This window comes from Cetorhinus maximus, chromosome 12 (assembly GCF_964194155.1).
Source record: "Cetorhinus maximus chromosome 12, sCetMax3.hap1.1, whole genome shotgun sequence".
NCBI classification, from domain to species: domain Eukaryota; kingdom Metazoa; phylum Chordata; class Chondrichthyes; order Lamniformes; family Cetorhinidae; genus Cetorhinus; species Cetorhinus maximus.
This window is the reverse complement of record NC_135890.1, coordinates 55,779,242-55,795,271: the sequence shown is the minus strand read 5'-3', so window position 1 is coordinate 55,795,271 and position 16,030 is coordinate 55,779,242. Positions and strand designations below refer to the sequence as shown.

The 16,030-nt window shown below is 40.0% G+C and overlaps 1 protein-coding gene across 1 annotated transcript in view; it reads left to right on the top strand.

Annotated features, from left to right (window-relative positions):
* Window positions 1-16,030, top strand: part of dnai7 (dynein axonemal intermediate chain 7) — a 113,192-nt gene that overhangs the window by 30,146 nt on the left and 67,016 nt on the right. Inside the window, exons 4-6 of the mRNA XM_078554636.1 lie at window positions 370-473; window positions 3,155-3,518; window positions 9,757-9,871. Coding sequence (XP_078410762.1) covers window positions 370-473; window positions 3,155-3,518; window positions 9,757-9,871 — 583 coding nt within the window. The remainder of the gene's footprint in view (window positions 1-369; window positions 474-3,154; window positions 3,519-9,756; window positions 9,872-16,030) is intronic.

Below are 16,030 nucleotides of genomic sequence, written 5' to 3'. Positions count from 1 at the left end.
TTCTTAAAATCAGCAAAAGATCATGAAAGTTCAATTTGTACTAAACGTAATTTATGTTTGAAATTCTGTAAACTTTTGTGCTGGTTTGGCAGATTTCAAGCAAATTGTACAGAAAAAAACATTACAATCAAACAGAAACTCCAGCCCCAAGTTTTCCCCCCTCTAAGTTTAAAGACATTGCAGGTGGTTGTGGGCCATTTTTGTCATGTTATTATCATGGAAAAGGGACACTGCTGTATTTTGATACTTATCAGTTTCTAATGGATTTGTAAATTAATGAAAACATTTGACAGACATTTTTCACGCACGCTGCTTCTTGAAATCATTGAACAGTCCACTGCATATTTAAAAACTTACTTTTATTTTTAGAAAGCTGTTGATCTTGTTGACATTGAGACTGGAAACATGCAAGAAGTAGTTACCGATGAGAACATCACTCTCTGTTTGTGGGCAAACTTCAACAAAAATCCCAGGTATGTAGATTGTTGCAGATGAATGTAAAATTCTTTCTCATTGAAACCTGGGAGTGCTGATGAATTACAATTGTAGTATTGTGGGGTTGATGATTTTTATACTGACTTAACTAATGCACAGAAAATGGTAGTCCGTGCACTAATGCTCATTTAAGCAACATTATTGCTGGTTTTCAAATTCCAGCATAGGTTTTCATTTGATACAAAAACATGAACTAAGTCAATGATTGTGGAGACTGATGCAATTAACTTGTTAAGATGTAAATTTTGAATTGTCATATATTACACTCAGACTGCAATCTAATCCAAGAGTTCCTGACCAAGGCGGGTAAATGTGGCAGCACTGACTTGCCAGTTTGTAGCGCATATGAAGAAAAAAATGACTAAAAATGAAATTTAATTGCCCCAGAGAAGTAGACAATCTTTATTGCTCAGCCTTTATTTAAAATATATTTGCAATAATAGCAGAAGAATAAATAAATAATAAACAGTTGCAAAACAGATGAAAAAACTAAGAATTGTTTGAACTGTTTTAAAAAGGTCATGCTGTGTCTCACGGTTGAAATATGTTTAGCAAAATGCTGATTAGGATGTTGTTGTGGAGTATCTAAAAGATTCTTGACAGAGTCGACTGTAGGTAGATTCAGCAGCAGTTCGTTATTTAGTACAAGTGCGCACACCTGCGAAATGCTCTTTCAGAATACGTTAAAGGCAATTTGAAGTTACACAGTTTCTGTCAGATATTTATACCGTCTTTTGGGTAACTCATCATTAACCCACAATGTTCTTATCTTATTTGTCTAATTGTTAATTGCATTCTTAATTACAAATGAGTTTACAACATAAACACAGAATGACCTATTCATTACCTCCGCAGCTCTGGAGGAGTTTGTAAAACAACCATGGATGACCTGACCGTAAGCACAAATGATTTTCTAAAACGTACTTTGCTTATCTATCCTGAGGTTTCCCTGCAGTGTCTAGCATTCTGCATATCTTGACCCTGAGGTCAAGCTATCTGTTTATTACAGTACAACTTGTAGACCATTCATCAACTTATTTTATCCTGACCCAAAGGTCACATTCCTTTAGCTTTACCATGGACTGACTCATGGGCTAGTCATTAGCTTCTGGGGCTGGCCAAAAGGTAATATTCATTCTAGTTTTTCTTTAACTGCAGACACTTTTAAAACTTACATTTGCAATTTGGCCAAGCCTGGGTAATCCCATGATGCATCTTGATATGCCTCTTCAATGTGTACAATGACTTATTTAATAAAACAATGGAAAATGCTGGAAACATATAAAATGTTCATCTGAAAAGGAAGGAGGAAGGTTAAAATGCCAGGTTGAATCCGTCCATCACTGATAAAACAGATTAATACAGGAGGAATGGACTGCAAGGCAAGTTGTAAAACACAAACATTCACTGTAGAAGGAGGAGTTCATATTAATTTAAATTAAACATGCAAGGGGAGTGGATAAGACTGTTCATAGATAAGCAAAGCTTGGAAAGTAGTCGAGAGGAGGGAGAAAATAAATTCAGGCAAAGTAAACTAAAACAGAGAACCTAAACAAAGCATGAAATGGTAGAGAATACCTAAACCCAAAAGTCACAAGCATTAGGGATAAGATGCTTGAGTTCAGGGCAAATATAAAGGAAATTATGGTTTTCTAAAAATTTATTTGTTCACACCAACAGAGATCAAGTGAATTTATTATGCAGTGGTGTACAATACCCTCTGCAATCTAATTTGCATAGCCCTGCCATACTGGCTTCTATAACATTAGTTGCAGCACCTTTGCTAACATTTCTTCGAAGGGAAATTGTAACCTAACCCAACCATTGGGTTGATGGAATTGGGAACAGCGCTGGCTCTATACTCCACTGAAGTCAGTGGAAAGTAATATTGGACTAGATGTAAATCAACATTCTGACCAATCTGGTGAGTTTCCCACCCAGTGAATTAGGTTAAAATGACCCCCTTTGTGTCAGTAGAGGAACTGTGTGCATTTTATTTTAACACCTATTATTTTCTTTCATGTCCTGCACCGTTAGTTTTGCAATAATATTTATGCATTGACTTTTTGTTTAAGTCATGGAAATCTTTCTGAGCACCTAGCACAGTGCTCCTTGTAGTTGAAGTAATCTTGACTCTTTCACTGATATGCTGCCGTGTGTGGTGCCTCCTTCGCATACATGGAGACCATCACTCACTCAAGATTTTGCTTCTGTATTCTCCTTAACAGAGCTTATGAGCACATACAGTTTCGTTGCTAAATTGGACAATTTCCAATTGTTGTTGAAACACTTTACAAAAGAACTGCATTCTCTATAGCTGGATATACAAACATTGATATGTATGATGGTTAAGCAACTGATTTGCAATTAGATGGTAATTTTTATTATTATAGAAGCAAGCCTTGCCATTTGAGTTTATTTTTTTCACAATTCAGGATCTTAGACCACTGAGAGGGTTTCCATGATTGAAATACTATGGCTAATCGTGCCCAGTAAATGAAGTGCATGACTGAACTGTGACTGATATTATTGGGCTCTTTTGAAGATGACTGCTTTTACTCAAGCATGGTTGGCCAGTAAACTATTGCTGTTTTAATCTAGCACATAGTTACCAAGACACAAGACACTGTTTTTAAAATGATTTCTGATTTTCTCACAGGTTCAAAGGCTATGCATTTGTCAATCACAATGTGGAATTTGAACTCCCAAAACCCTTGGCTATGAGTGATATTGCTGTGCGGATCTTACATACCCATTATGATCACATATCTTGCCGCAGCCCTACTTTTTATGCTCATCAGAGAGCCTTTAAAATTAAGCCCGTTGCAGTTGAAATTAAGGAAGATATAGATGAGGATTTGGAGGTGCAGGCAGGGGTTGAGCAACAAAAAATCACTGAAGACCAGAAAGCACCTGAAGAACAAAAAGCTTTTGAAGAACAAAAGGCTCTTGAAGAGCAACAAGTTCTTGAAGCCAAGCAGTCAACTGATGGAATAAAGCCTGTTCGACTAACAAGAACAAAGGTATGGAAATGCAACTTAGAAGCAGGTCTAAAGTAAAAATAGAAAATGCTGAAAATAGACAGCAGGTCTGGCAGCATCTGTGGAGAGAGAAACAGAGTTAATGTTTCGAGTCTCTCTAGCTTTGAAGAAGAATCACACAGACTCAAAATGTTAATTCTGTTTCTCTCTCCACAGATGCTGCCAAACCAGCTGAGTTTTTCCAGCATTTTCTGTTTTTATTTCAGATTTCCAGCATCCACAGTATTTTGTTTTATTTTTAGAAGCAGGTCTAGCTAGTTTAATCAATGGCTATATGATTTTTAGTAAATCTGAAATGTGGTATATTTAGGGTGGTTCAATGCTTTTATATTGAAACTTGCTTTCTCTCTAAACACAGGTCTTAAACATAGTTCACATATTATAAACTTACTGTAGTTTATCTCTTCCTTTACATCGCCTCTAATTTAAGACATTTTGCAGCCGATGACAGAGAGATTCAAAACATTCTGGATGCTTTCTTTGGAGGCTGCCAATATGAATGTATAGGAGGAAGTTTCTGGCCTCAGGCTGTCAGTAACAGCTGGTTGCAACCATTGAAGGGCCTGCTCACTTCTTACAGGTCTCAGAAACAACTCTCAATCAGACTCACTCCTCCAGGCTGTAATTGCTGGAAAACAGACCTTATGTCACCTCTCATGACTTAATGAAACCAAATAGCCGCTCATCAATTTAGAATTAAGGCATCATCTGAGAATAGCCCAAGATGATTGCCGTTGAATGTGACAGCCTTGGTCACCTGGAACAACTACTGTCCTCAAGTTATCAATTTGCACATATGGAGAATGCCACGACCAGTTTGTATTGCACTGAAAGGATGAGGTCCCTTTAAATAATACCCTGTGATAGTGCTATCTTCTGATTCTAGCAATATAAAAGTACAACTTCAAAAAATGCTGCACTCCCTTGCAGGTATTAGAGAATTTCTCTTTCTTTCTCTTCTGAACTTTGGGAACTCCTCTTTGCAGTGCCTAAGTCTGATTCTTTTTTGCAATACAGGCTAATTTGTGTTATTGGATCAATTGTATTGCAGTTGACTATTTATAGTTTGCTATAATCACTTTGAAGTATGAGACTTGGCATTGGTAGTGTGAATTAGAAAGGTAAGCTTACTTTATTTGAATTTCAAAGCAGGTAAGATTAGCATTTGACTGTTACCTTCAATTTTTTTTACATACGCTTTGCAAGTACAAATCTTTGCTTGTGGGGTAGATTTATGAGCCCTTAACTGCAAGGTACCTGACTGAGTGCTAGTTGGAAGATTGTGGATGTGCTACCCACAGCTTTCTGACCAATGCTGGCAACAGGCCCTACCCTGGGATGTAATCCCTCATCTTACCCAAAAACCTACTGCAGCAAGTGAATATACTGGCCAGGAGAACTCCCCTGTTCTTCTTCAAGATAGTGCCATGGGATCTTTTACATCCACCTGAGAGGGCAGCTGGGGCTTCCGTTTGATGTCTCATCCTGAAACACGGTACTACCGTAGTACACTGGGAATTGGATCTTAAGTCTTGGAATGGAACCTGAATCCACAACCTTCAGACTCAGGGATGACAGTGCTACCAAGTAAACTATGGCTGACAAGTCAATAGAAAATGTGGAATAATTTTAAAATTGGGGACTGATTCAATAAAGACCATTCTGTGCATCCATCTGAGACAAATTTCACCCCCAGTAACACGGGGTATTTTCACTTTCTGCGGTGATGGAAAATTGGTGATATTAGTTCACTACTCATTATGTGTGATGCCAATGAAAAGGAAGATCAAGCGGAGAGCATAGTGGGGTTACCTCATAATTTCAACAGTACTATTTGTTCTGCAGCTAGAGTTGGAAGTAGTGTGAATCAACCCAGAGCATCATTAACTTTTGCTAGAAGAATATATATAGCCGGTCTGGCTCCAAAGCAAATTCTTGAGATGTTAGTCTCTAGACCATTGCTGGATTGATAGCACTAAACTTAGAATCAATGTAGAGTGTGTCTCTGCAATGTATTGGAGGCTCACAAACTTCACATAGATAATGGTGTTGTTATCCTTCTTCTATACACCAGGAAATATGCAGTTCCCAAGCACAGAAGAGGTAAAGGGAGTGCAGGCAGCAGGGGTCTGTGCTGGGGTCTCAACTTTTTACAATTTAAACAATGACTTAGATGAGGGGAGTGACGGCATGGTAGCTAAATTTGCAGATGACAGGTAGGAAAATATGTTGTGAAGAGGACATAAAGAGGTTGCAGATGGATACAGATAGGTTGAGTGAGTGGGCAAAAATATGGCAGATGGAGTACAATGTGGGAAAATGTGAAGTTCATTTTGACAGGAAGAATAAAAAAGCAAAGTATTACTTAGAAGGAGAATGGTTGCAGAATTCCGAGCTGCAGAGGGATCTAGGTATTCTAGTACATAAGTCTCAAAAAGTTAGTTTGCAGGTACAGCAAGTAATTAAGAAGGCTAGTGGAATGCTATCCCTTATTATGAGAGGAATTGTACATAAAGTAAGGATGTAATACTTCAGTTATATAGGGCATTGGTGAGACCACATCTCGAATACTGTGTGCAGTTTTGGTCTCCTTACTTAAGGAAGGATGTAAATGCATTGGAGACGGTTCAGAGGAGGTTTACTAGATTGATACCTGGAATGAGCAGGCTGTCTTATGAGGAAAGGTTAGACAGACTGGGCTTGTTTCCACTGGAGTTTAGAAGAGTGAGGGGTGATTTAATTGAAGTATATAAGATCCTGAATGGTCTTGACAAGGTGGACGTGGAATGGATGTTTCCTCTTGTGGGTGAGTCCAGAACTAGGGGCACTGTTTTTAAATTAGAGATTGCCCTTTAAGGACAGAGATGAGGAGAATTTTTTTTCTCTCAGAGGGCTGTGCGGCTTTGGAACTCTCTGCCTCAGTAGATGGTGGAGGCTGGGTCATTGAATATTTTTAAGGCAGTGGTAGATAAATTCTGGCAAGGGAATCAAAGGTTATCAGGGGGTCGATGGGAATGTGGAATTTGAAAGACAAACAGATCAGCCGTGATCTTAATGGATGGCGGAGCAGGCTTGAGGGGCCAAATGGCTGACTTCTGCTCCTGTTTTGTATGTTCATATGTCACGTTAACTCTTCATCCACTTTCTGTTGACCGAAGACTCCTGGGTCATTCCATGGATTTGTTCATAACACTGCATTCACAACACAGGCACATGTATCATAATAGTATAGAATTCAGGGGGCAGGGGTCTAAGAGCATCTTACTTTTTCTCTTTGACTGCTGATTAACTAGCCATTTGGAGGATCACTAAAGAAGCTCACTGTAATACCTGAGACAGATTGGCTGCCACTGAGTGGACCCCACCAGAATGCGAGTCCCTTCTGTTGCAAGATCAGGAAGATCTCTAGTGCTTGAGGCCTTCTTTGGATAGCTGCACAAGGTCCTGCAGCTAGGGTTGTCAACTTTATTTTGACATTCCTGGAGGTTTCATTAAATGAATCCCCACCTCCAACTGCTGCAGTGTGTGTAGTGTAGGTTAAGGAGGGATGGTGATGTTAGGTAAGGGAGTTGCAAGATTTTGATCCAGTGGCAGTGAAGGAATGGAGATATAGGGCAGAATTTTGCCCTTAATGTGTGGGATCGGCGGGGGCGGTTGGGAAGCCAATCGCTGCCCGCGATCGACAGTGCACCGTAATTTCACGCTGGCAGGCCAATTAAGGCCTGCCCGACGCGATACATGAGCAGCAGTGCTGAGCGCTGCCTGTGCAAGGGAGGGGCGGGGGGGAGGAAGGCGAGCGGGCCGAGCGCGGACTTCGCACATGCGCATGAGAGAGCGCTGAATAATCTCCCTGAGGCACAGAGCTGCCTCAGGGAGATGAAGAATATATTGAAAAAATTATTAAACATCAGAAAAACTTAATAAAACATGCCCCCTCATGTGACTCTGTCATGTTTTTAATTAAAAATTAAAGTTTTTATTTCACTTGGATTTGCTTTTGTAAACCTCATCCCGCCTGTGGATGAGGTTTCCAAAAAAATGCAAAGGCCGTTAGCCTTTTCACCTGCCTGTTGGGCAGTGAAAAATTAACGACAATTGATAACTTAATGGCCTTAATAGGCCTTTTAATTGTCGGCAGGTTTGCTGCCGGCTCCAGTGCGCACCCACTGATCGAACTATCGCGCGACAGCGCGTTGACATTGGCATGCTCAGCTGATGTTATCACGTGTCATTTCACGCTTAGTTGGGTTGGGCATGTGCCCACCGTCTGAGCTAAAAATTCTGGCTACTGTTTCAAGTCATGATCGTGTGTGTGACAGGAGGAGAACTTACAAGTGATGGTGTTCTCTTGTACCTAATGCCCTTGTTCTTCCAGACGGTAGGGGTCATGGGTTTGGAAGGTGCTGTCAAAGGAGCCTTGGTGAGTTGCTCCAATGAATCTTGTATCTTCTTCCTCTCTTCTATATGGTACGCACTGCTGCCACATTATGCTGGTGGTGGAGGGATCGAATGTTTAAGGTGGTGGATGTGGTAGCAATCAAGTGAGCTGCTTTGTCCTGGATGGCGTTGAGCTTCTTAAGTGTTGTTGGAATTGCATTCATTCAGGCAAATGGGGAGTACTCTATCACAGTCCTGACTTGTGCCTTGTAGGTGGTGGACAGGCTTTGAGGAATCAGCTGGCGAGTCACTTGCCATAGAATTCCCAACCTCTAAGCTGCTCTTGTAGCCACAGTATTTATATGGCTGGTCCCATTAAGTTTTTGGACAATGGTATCCCCAGGATAGTGGTGGATTTAGCGATAGTAATGTCATCATTATGTGATGGTAATGCTGTTGAATGTCAAGGGGTGATGGTTTAATTCTGTCATGTCAGATGGGCATGGATGAAAATTGTAGCCAAATTATTTTTAAAAATCTTATTGGCCTGGACCTTGCAGTCAGTGGTGAAGCAGAGGCGTACACCTCTGACTGCATTTAAAATTATGTTCTTACCTGTCTTGTAGGCTACAACAGGAGCTTGCTTTTGCAGCTGCAGTGCAGATCTATTGGCACGATAAGTAGGGAATCCCAGTGGCATGGCGCAATTCCAGTGAAACTACATCCCCGTAGACATCATGAGCTGAAGACATACCTCTTGAGATTTGTCTTCAGCTCAATGGCAGATAATTGTTTTTCTGTTTTTAATCATTTTAAACATTTTCTTTATTGTACTTTTAATTCTAGCTAACCCCGCCACCATCCAGCACTACCAGCTCCCCCTCCCCGTCACCCCAAGCTGCCCCACCCCCCTACCCCCCACCTACTGCTGCACCACTGATGAGGACAATCAGTCGAAGTTTACTTGCTGACAGGTCCTGGTGTTTGCCACAATTGAGACCGCGAGACCTGGGCCATTATATACCAATTATTTTGCTTTACTTGTTTGCTTTTGTATTTGTAAGTAAAATTATAAATTTTGTAATAAAATAAATTTAATTAATCACAAGGATGTTAACTTGAGATCTGTTTCATTAAAATAATGCTTGAGAAATATTTTACGGAAGGAATACAAAAGTTTAAGCTTGTGGTGTCATATTTTATAATAATGAAAAGATACTTAGTCAATAGCTGTATAAATCACAAAGTACCTGGAGGACATTGAATATTCAGCTGTTTTTCATTTAATTTGATTGCACAATAGGACTGGGCCATTTGCTCTATCTTTATTAATCACAATCCACATCCCCTATACTCAGAATTCACAAGTAAGGGTAAACCTGACTTTAAAACATCTCAACTAATGTTGCGCCTTTAGATTCCTGGAGCAATGTATTCCTAATTCCAGTAGTGTTCAAGAGATCCGAATTAGATTAGCAGATATCTGAGGGTTGTGAGGCTGGAAGAGATTACAGAGATGGGGAGGGATGAAATCATGGAGGTATTTGAAAACAAGAATGAGAATTTTAAAATGAAGATATTGCTTGACCAGGAGTTAATGTAGGTCAGTGAGCACAGGGGTGATAGGTGAACAGGACTTAAGACACGGGCATCAGAGTTTTGCATGACCTGAAGTACGAAGATTTTTTTTCCCTGATTTATAGTTCCTATTATAAGATTATGTTGTAAGCAATCCACTGCATAATGTCCTAATATGACACCAGCGTAATAAACATGTTCAATTGTAGTTTCCTTATTGTCAATAACCTTTATAAAATGTAACCATTTCACTACAATTTTGTAGAGTGCAATAAGCTTCAGTTCCAGAGAAGATGCAGAAATGAGAAGCAGAACATCAAGCAAGGAGGTAATTGGCGAAGATATAGAGAGGAAGGTACTGAGTGTAGAGCCCATTAAAGGTAGGAAATAAGTCATGTGCAATTTTTTTTCAGTTTTGAGAAATGATTTAATGCAATTTTTTAGAAGGTTTGGAAACTCAAAATGAGATGTGGTCCTCCCAAAATGCTATGGCTGGGGCAGGAGTGGAGTGGTCAATTAAAGTATTCAAAACTGGGGATTGTTTTTTCTAGGAGAAAAATCAAGGGTATGGACCCCAATGATTGATTTGTAACTCAACTCCATTTTCCAATCATGATTGGGAAATGAAAGTGTCAAAAACATGGTCATAATCCTAATAAACTGGTAGTTTTCTGAAGATTATTATATAGAACATTTGAAAGTGAGAGGAGTGTTTGTTTTAAGTACGCTAAGAGAAATTCAACAAGCGTTCAAAGTAAGCGATATGATGGTGGAGAGGAATGGTTAAGTATAACAACAATTATTTATAATTATATGGCGCTTTCGATGTAATAAAATGTCTCAAGGCACTTCACAGGAGCATGATAACACAAAATATACAGAGCTACACAGGGTGTTATTAAGGTAGATGGCCAAAAGCTGGGTCAAAAAGGTAGGTTCTAAGTAATGCCTTAAAGGAAGTAAGTGAGGTAGAAAGGCAGAGAGGTGTAGGGAGGGAACTCCAGGCCTTGGAGTTCCCTCTCTATGCAACAGAAAACCCGGCCACCAGTGATGGAGGAATTAAAATTGAGGATGCTCAAGAAGGCAGAATTAGATGAGCGTAGACATCTGAGTGTTGTGGGGCTCGAGGAGATTAGAGGGGTAGGGAGGAGTAAGGCCAGGGGGGGATTTAAATACAAGGATGAGAATTTTAAAATCAAGACTTTGTTTGACCAGGAGCTAATGTGAGCGTAGGGGCAATGGGGAAATGGGATTAGGAATGAGTTAAGACATGGGCAACAGAGCTTTGGGTGACCTCAAGTTGACATAGGGTAGAATGTGGGAGACCAACCAACATTAGTATGAGTGATAGTGATGAAGCCGAAGGAAGATCCTACTTATCAATTTACATGATCAGATCTGCATTGCAGTTGATCAACCCACCAATCCATTTTTTGCGAAACATCATAATGAACTCCTTTGGTGGCTTCCAAATTTAACTCCAACTATTACAAATAATGGTATTCATAGAATCATACAACACAGAAGGAGGTCATTCAAGCAATTGTACTGCGCTTGATAACATTTAGACATTGAGGTTGAAAATCTATCCTTTTATTTCTAATGCATCAAGTAAAGATTAATTAGAATCATAGAGCACAGAAGGAGGACATTTGGTTGATTGTGTTTGTGCCGGCTCTTTGAAAGACCTACCCTATTAGTCCCACTCCTCTGCCCTTTCCCATAGCCCTGAATTTTTTTTCTTTTCAAGTACATATCCAAATCTCCTTTGAAAGTTATTATTGAATCTGCTTCCACCACCCTTCCAGGCAATGCATTTCAAATCATCATAACTCACAATTTCTTTTCATCTCCCCTCTATCCATTTTGCCAATTATCTCAAATCTATGTCCTCTGGTTGCTGATTTTCCTAGAGGTGGAAACATAGTAGTAAATCTCCTCTGTAGCCTCTCCAAGGCCTGACATCTTTGATAAAGTGTGATAACCATAATTATACAATAATAATAATACAACACTCTAGTTGGGACCTAATCAGTGTTTTATAAAGGCTTAGCATAACTCCCTTGCTTTTGTACTTTATTTATAAAAACAATGAGCCTTTGTTTTTTTCAAACAGATTCATCAACTTATCCTGCCACTTTCAAAGACTTATGTGCATGATTACCTAGGTGTCTCTTGTTTCTGCACCCCTTTTCAAATCACACCAATCCTTTTGATACAGCTGGTAATCAATGATGACTAAATTTGGTGGGAACACTGGTTGCACTGAAGCACCTTAACAATCCTGTCCTTTCATGCATGAAAAGTTAGAAATATCTGCATCTGTTTGAAACGTTTTTTTGCTAGTTAATAGTTACACTGTGAAAAGAACACTTGCTTAAGCAACATACATTATGGTCACAGTAACCTGCAATTACCTAAAGCCAGAGGGAGTTACAGGAATGATGAAATCTATCATCTGACAATGAGCACTGGCCACTGGAAAAGCACAAAGGAGCTTTGGAAGTTAACTGAAGGTGTAGCTTCAAATATTTAAAGAGACTCCACAAAGTATTGATGAAAAATGAAATTGATGAAGCTCTCCAGCTATTCCTGCTAGAATTTGTGATTTCACTGTGATTCACTAACACAATGATAACAATCTGCAGTTCCTTGGAGTACATTAGAATAAACAGATGAAACTGGAATGGAAGAATTTGTTGTCAATTATGAGATTAAGGACAAAGATAGAGGTGCTACTACCTTGGCCTTACAGCAAGCCCTGGATGTTAACATTCTTCCAGCAACTAAGTATGGGAATGGGAACTCTTAATTTTAGTTGGTTTTCTGTGGTGAAATTCAGAGATGTATTTTCATGAGAAGACCTTATGAATTTATTGTCATTACATTTAAATAACTACAAATCACTCCAGGGTTGTTGATAATGTAATTGAACCCCTTGATTAGATTAGATTGTTACTTTTATTTATTATTCTACAGTTGCAACTTCCTTTGGAAAACTCAGCCTGTAGCCCTCATCAGCTCCTTTCCACTCCTTCCATGCCACACCACCTGTCATCCCACTAAAAAAGAAAAAGACAGAGAAAGGAGCAGCATGACAGACAATGAATTAAAAAAAATAGAAGTTAATTAGGGAGAAGTAGAACAGAAAATGACAGAAGCAGGAGAGGAGACAAGGGTGAATGACAGCAATAAGATGAAACAAAGCCCAGATAAGAGAGAGAGAGAGACCACATTCTCTGATTAGCTACCTACTATCAATGACTTGTTGTATTTGCTGCAGCCAATTGATAAATCTGTATTTTAAACACTGGATAGCAGTGGAATTGGGAGACAGTACAGAAATCTGCTGCATGCAGCCACCTAATGGCCACAACAGCAGCAGGACAACTGGTATAGCAAAATTGAATGGGAGATATTGACATTGTAACTTACAATGCTATATGTTGACACAACAGCATGGCAACAAATTCTGAGGTGTGAACAGGAAATTGCTAATCATGTAGGATATTTTGTAATATACTATGAAATTGACCATGGCATCGGCGACAGTTGATGAATTCATTTTTTGACATACAAGGTGGACACAGATTTGGTGGTGACACTAGCAGACATAGCCACCAACAGTTGGCTTACAGAATTGAATGGAAAGTGTCATGCCAAGTTACAGTAGGGAAAATCGAGAGAAAAGTGTGACCAAAAATTCTGCCAACAGTAATTAATGTTTGTGTCTAAAGATTGTGCAGACATATTGGCCCGTAACTTCTGAGCTCCAGGGTATCGCAACTGAAGATGCTCTGGGGAGCCCACCCCATCTGAAGTTGCCATGTAAGAATTGTCTGGCAATTGCCGGGGAAGTTCAAACTTCCACTGGGCAATTACCCTGCAATGGGAATCATCCGAAAATACGATATAAATTGCAAAGCTCAGATGGTTCCAACTGTCTTTCAATAATAGTTACCCAGAAAAGATTAGAAGAATGACAACCACTTCTAACTTCTGGGTAACAATAGTACTGACCCCCCACGGGACCCTCCCTACCCCCGACTACCCACCACCCCTCCCCCCCGTAACCTCCACCTACCCACTACTACCCCCCAAGGGACTTCACTCACAGTCCACCCGCCCCATGGGATCCCCCCCCAAACTTCTCCAAACCTCCATGAGAGTCCCCCAACTATCCCCCCAACACCCCCCCCCAACCACAGGGCTCCTCTGACAACCTACAGGACCCTTGCCCACCCCCAACAGGACACCCAAAATGCCCTATCCTCATCAGCTCCCCCACCAACCACCTAACATCCCTTACTGACCACTCCCCCAATGACCATCCGCTGACCACCCAACCCGACCACCCCCCACTGACCACCCAAAGCCCCCCATCCCCCAATCCTGCTCACTTACCTTGCAAACCTACCTTCTTCCTGGCTTCTCAAAGTGGCTGGACCTTTAAACCTACCTGCTTTACAGCAGCTAGCACTGTAAAAAAAGGGGCATAGCTTCCTTACCTCTGACTCAGCTGCTCTTGACACAAGGCCTCGGGAGCCTGCTGCCCTACACAGTTCTCACCCAGCCTGAGATGGGAGATTGGGCAGGAAAGGAGCAGCCTTTTTTCCAGGTAAGTAAGTAGGTGCGGAATGGCAATCCGACTCTGATTGCCACTCTACGGATGTTACAGGCCTATAAAAAAATGAAAAAATAAATTTACATAGATGCTAACAGAAATCTAACTGCATCAAATTATGAATTCAGTTACCCTAGTATTCAATACAGTGCCGATGATACAAAAGTTAAGATATTCTGGATGGTGGAAATCTGAAATATAAATAATAAGTGTTGGAAATGCTCAGATCAGACAACATCTGTGGATACAGAATCTGAGTTAAAGGGCTGGATTTTGCCATTCTAATCCTAGGGAAACCCGTGTTGGATGACCAAAAATAGAGGCAGGGGAACCGTCAATTAAAATTTCCCACCCGATTAATGCTAGCTACCATATTGACTGGCCCAGGAAATGTGTCAGATGGTGGACTGAGACGCACTTAAAGTGATATCAGGTTCAGCCTTCTAAGTGCTTGCCTCAATTTTGAATTTTCCTGAATTCAAGAACTCCAGCGAGACAGGTGAGTTTCTGAAGCCTGCTTGAAACACATCAGGTCAATCAGCTCATGAACATTATGACAGGCCTGTTGTGGAATCAGCAACCTTTTGACAGGTGAGTTTAAAAGTTCTTGCCAACTTCAAATGCCATAATTAGATGTTGTTGATTAAGTTGTGTGTTTTTAATTCAGTGATTGATCTTAGAGCTCTGCCCTTAAAAGGAAAGTGATCGTTGAATTGATCAGTGTTGTATAAGTGTTCAGATGCATCAGAGAATTTTCTCCAGCGGATGAAGTGCTTTACTGCCTTCAACAATATTGATTATCACATGTTAATGTCATCTGAGCTCTGTGCTTTGATTTTTACATTGATTTAAATTCCAGATATCAGTTAAGCCTTTGAAATAGTTGAACAGATGCCTTTGAAAAATGGCTAGATGGCTAGCTATTTATTCTGACAACTTCAAAGGCATAATTGTATTAAGCTCTGGAGGGCTTGCTTATACAGTTGTGCAATGGAATATCATTATGGATGCTTGGCTGGGCTGCACGTCCCAGTAATGGATTTTGCTCAGCAGGGGTTATTTACACAGCTATGAAGTGGACTGTGGGATTTGTTTGATTGACATTTTTATGAGCGGTTAAAGTGTTTTGAAGAGATTTTCGAATGGCTGCGCGTTTATCTTGACAGATTTGTGAACACTTAAAACAAGTGTTATGGCACAGTGGATGGTAAATGCCAAGCTGCTCAAATCCCAGAGGGAAACTCAAAACAGCTGCCATAACTGTTTTGCAATTTGTATTTTATTTCGAGTTGTGTGCCCTGAACTTAGAAGTAATAAGACTATCACGACTTCAGAGGTTTTTAGAAAACTAAATTAAACATTTATTAACAAAAGAAAAGATTTCAAACACATACATAGGTCTACAAATTACTACTATATTAACTCCTAAAACCCCTAATTAATCTGGCTCCCAGTTACACCTCCATTAAGGCAACAGTAGAAAAACAAATACATGTAAACAGACCCAGGCAAAGCAACACAATACCTTTGGCAGTAAGTTTTCTCAGCTTCGGTTCCTGTAAACAGCAACTTGATGCACAGAGGCTGGAGGCTTTTCGCACTTGTGTTAGATCTTAGAATTCCTTCTCCTCTTACACATAGCCACATCTCTTTTATACATGTTTCTCCCTTTTAATGCAAATTCCATTGTTCCCATATGTTTTTGCAACTTTACTTTTCTCATAATATAAATCTTTCATAGTACTAATTTTATCAGTAACCTTTGAGAAAAATAAACGCACTGGCTTAGCTTCTTCTGGCTAGCTGTAACGTCTTACCATCTCTTTGAAATTCAAACTACTCTGGCTTATCTAAAAATGCAAGTTTTCCTTACACTTCACATTCTAAAACTTTAGCCATGTTTATGTATTTAGCA